Source organism: Littorina saxatilis, unplaced genomic scaffold (genome assembly GCF_037325665.1).
Source record: "Littorina saxatilis isolate snail1 unplaced genomic scaffold, US_GU_Lsax_2.0 scaffold_3654, whole genome shotgun sequence".
NCBI classification, from domain to species: domain Eukaryota; kingdom Metazoa; phylum Mollusca; class Gastropoda; order Littorinimorpha; family Littorinidae; genus Littorina; species Littorina saxatilis.
In genome coordinates, this window is record NW_027126665.1 from 1 (window position 1) to 3,764 (window position 3,764).

The 3,764-nt window shown below is 46.2% G+C and overlaps 1 protein-coding gene across 1 annotated transcript; it reads left to right on the plus strand.

Moving 5' to 3' along the window:
• Nucleotides 1–742: 742 nt before the first annotated feature.
• Nucleotides 743–3,761, plus strand: LOC138955159 (uncharacterized; the record flags this gene model as incomplete). The annotated part of the gene is made up of 1 exon (XM_070326823.1): nucleotides 743–3,761. A coding segment is annotated over exon 1 (2,343 nt), but the record flags the coding sequence as incomplete, so codon positions are not given.
• Between the last annotated feature and the right edge of the window lie 3 nt (nucleotides 3,762–3,764).

The following is a 3,764-nucleotide window of genomic DNA, read 5'->3' on the forward strand; positions in this document are numbered from 1 at the left end:
ACAGGAGTTGTTCCCCTTCTTTCAAGAGTGCGGACTTGGGTGGATAGATGTGAGTTTGACTGACTATTTGATGTTGACGTCTTCTCAGAACCAAGTGGCCTATCTTGGGACAGGTAGGGTTACTATGCTATGTGGGGGGGGGGGACAAAACACCAGACAACCATGCAAACAAAGAAGACATAGGAACGGTGTTGTGACTCTGGAAGCTGTTGTTGCGCTATTTCAAATGAAGCTGATGTTGACTTTTTTTGTTGGAAATCGTTGTGTTGTATTGATGATAAGCTATCGATTTAGCCTAAACTCACTCCCTTGTACTATTTTTGCTGTTGAGTGTTTTTAGCACCCCGTTACACAATGATATACTTAATTTTGTCATCGGGTAATTACAGGTTTTGCTGTCATAGATTATGTTCACCATTATAAGCTGACTGATGTCATTAAAATGTGTGCTCCCGAACCCCCTACAATTGCGTAACATGATGATGGTGATGATAATGATGGTGTGTGTGTGTGTGTGTGTGTGTGTGTGTGTGTGTGTGTGTGTGTGTGTGTGTGTGTTTGTTTGTTTGTGTGTACTTACGTGTATGTGTGTGTGTGTGTGTGTGTGTGTGTGTGTGTGTGTGTGTGTGTGTGTGTGTCGTCAAAGATAGCGTGATGCAGCAGTTTACACACGTTGCTGAAAAAGCATGACACAAGCAATTTACAAAAGTAATGACATTTTCTGAACTTATCTGAGCCCCGTTCTCTTTCAGTCTTGGTCGCTGACTCGCTCGCCGCCTTCCCTTGTGTTAGGAACGGCAATTCGGGTACATTTGGTGTTTTTGTTGCATTACTCAACACAAATTGCACCTTTATTTGCAAGAGTGATTTATTGTGTAATTTTTGGATGGTGCGATCTTGGGTTTGTATAATTATGACCGTATGCCAGAGCACGGGCCCACGTAATTGTCACACACATACACACACACACATACACACGTATACAACACACACACACGTACACAACACACACTCACACACAAACACACACACACATGCACACACACACACACACACACACACACACACACACACACACACACACACACACACACACACACGAGCTCAAACTTCGACATTATACAATTGTTGTCACACACACGCACGCACAAATACACACACACACACACACACACACACGAGCTCAAACTTCGACATTATACAATTGTTGTCACACACACGCACGCACAAATACACACACACACACACACACACGCGCGCTCAAACTTTGACATTATTCACCCATTCGTGTTTTCAGGTTGGTGAAAGTCGTCTGAGACCAACAGCTCATATAACGTTGCAGACCAAGACAATCCAAAACAACACGAACACGCGTCACAGTGAGCATCATCGCCACGTCATTGCCTCGTCAAGTCATCATGCAAACGCTAATGGGGATGTCTGTCAGCTTCATCTTGTTCCTTCTACTACTGCAGCCAACCATGAATACGCTCGAGGAAGGCAACACTTTGCTGGACCAAAGTCTTCGTGGCTACACTTTGCCCAGTTCTAAAGCTTCATGCCCCCTTTTCACTGCACAGACGGCGTCAATCGGTGAACTAGTCAACCTGGTGAATCTGACAGATCGCACCGAATCAGTTGTACCGCTGAGTTATCAACTACGTTTAACACGTTCTGGTTCTGTTTCGAATTGCACGTGTTTCACTGAGGCTTGGTATATTGTCACGGAACACAGGCTTTTTCATCGAGAGAACAACGACAGAAAAGAAGGCTTGTTACTGAGAATCTGCGCATCCCTTCCTTTCGCGTGTCTTTTTCATCAAAGCTGCATTGTCTTTCATGTGTCTCCCAGCACTGGCTGTTTAAAAATCACTACGTCTCCTTGGAACATCACCATCATTCGCCGCTTCTCTTGTTTGAATAATGATGTCAACGCTGCCAGTTTGAAAACGTCTGCGTCTCCTTGCAGCAACACAACCGATCAATTGAACACTTGTTCGAATACTGTGTCTTTGAACAAATCGGCATATCTTTGGAACCATGTCGCTATCGCTCCAAGACCATCTTTGTTCAGCTTGGTCATCTTGAAGAGTGTACATTCGACCCCAAACGCTTCCTGGCTGTCAACTCTAACGGTGCACGGTGCCGCGTTCGGACACCATCCAAAGCAAGATTCTCACGCAAATGTCACTAGTTATGGATGTAACTTTTTGTCAGCCATCAAACAGGTAAATGATCTGGTAGTTTTGACAGACCTTTTATCTTTAACAAGTCTTCAATTCCTCACGCATAGTTTTGTTTGCCACAAACCATCTGCGGTTCACAAAAGTCGCAGAACCGTTTTATCAATTGACGTCACAGATGACGTCAGCAGAACTTCCAAGATAAACGTCACATCTGATAATCCAAAAGATTTCTCCTCTGCGTTTACTGTCAGAACTCCCCCAAGCCTTGTTCCCAGTGTGAACCTTGTGCGGTTTTGCCCTTCAGCTGACAGTCATTGCGGCGTCAAGTCACTCGTTTTCACCGTTGTAGCAGTAATTGGGTGTTTATGTGTCTATCACATGAACACAGAGTTTAACAGAACAGATCGTGATATACACATTTGCGTGACGATTTCCGCGTACTCCATTTCAAAGTGTCACTTTGTGACCGAAGAGACTAAAGAAAACACAATCGTGTATGACCGGTGTTCCGACCTCTCTGTCTCTAGTGGTAAAACGCTTTTCGGGAAGAGGCATCTGCTTCAGAAATTAAACAACATAAAGCTTTCTGCGCATCTGAATGTACAGTTGTGTACAGACAGAAAGTTCATATCTTCTGGTGGCTCTGACAAGTTTCATTACCACTGTCATACAAACTGTTTCTGTGTAAAGCAACTTGACATGTATATGTTTCCAAGGACTTTTAATCCTCCGGAATTTCGGGTAACTCCAGTCACCCGGTTTTTGCCGGACGCGACCTTTAACCCCGACATTGACCTTGCTCATCTTGGATACCGGCTGGCAACGCTTGGCGCGCTGTCGGGGTCATTTCCGGTGTCGAGGGTCAAACTAGCAGACGCGGGATTCTACTTCCGGGGTCAAGGTGACGAGATGACCTGCTACAGTTGTCGCGTGCGCCACTCCGGTTGGACAAGAGGAGACAACCCTATAGATGTTCACCGACGGTTGTCTCCCAGTTGCCAGCACGTGAGGGAGAAAGACGGAGAACAGTCTGGTGGTGTAGGTCCTCGAGGAAGCGGTGATGTAGCTCCAACGGGCACTGAAAGCAGACCTCTTCACAGTTATGCGATGGTGACCGGAGCATCACCGGGCATGAACACTCCCGTGGAAGATTCAGAAACAACCCCTACACAGACAGCATCTCAGCCAGGCGAAAGAACATCATCATTGCAAGCAAGTGGCTCTGCTGCGTCTCCAAACGCAAGTCACAGAACCTCAGCTATTATTTCCCAATCTGACTCGAACTCGCGGCCTGCAGAAAGCACTGCAAGAACAGCGGCTGCACATAGTTCTTCTAGCTCTGAAAATAGGAGCAGCAGCAGACCTCTGCAGAACAGTACAAGCAACAGTACACCTCAATTCAGTAACAACTCATCTCAGGTCAGTAACACAACAGCTTCCCCAGCAGCAAACAGAACTTCCTCCAACTCTTCCGCGACACTAGCCACCAGCAGCAACGACAACACCAGAGACCCTCCCACAAGACCTGTATCCACCAACTCTTCAACGAGACAGGAGAGCAGCGACGCCAACAACAGC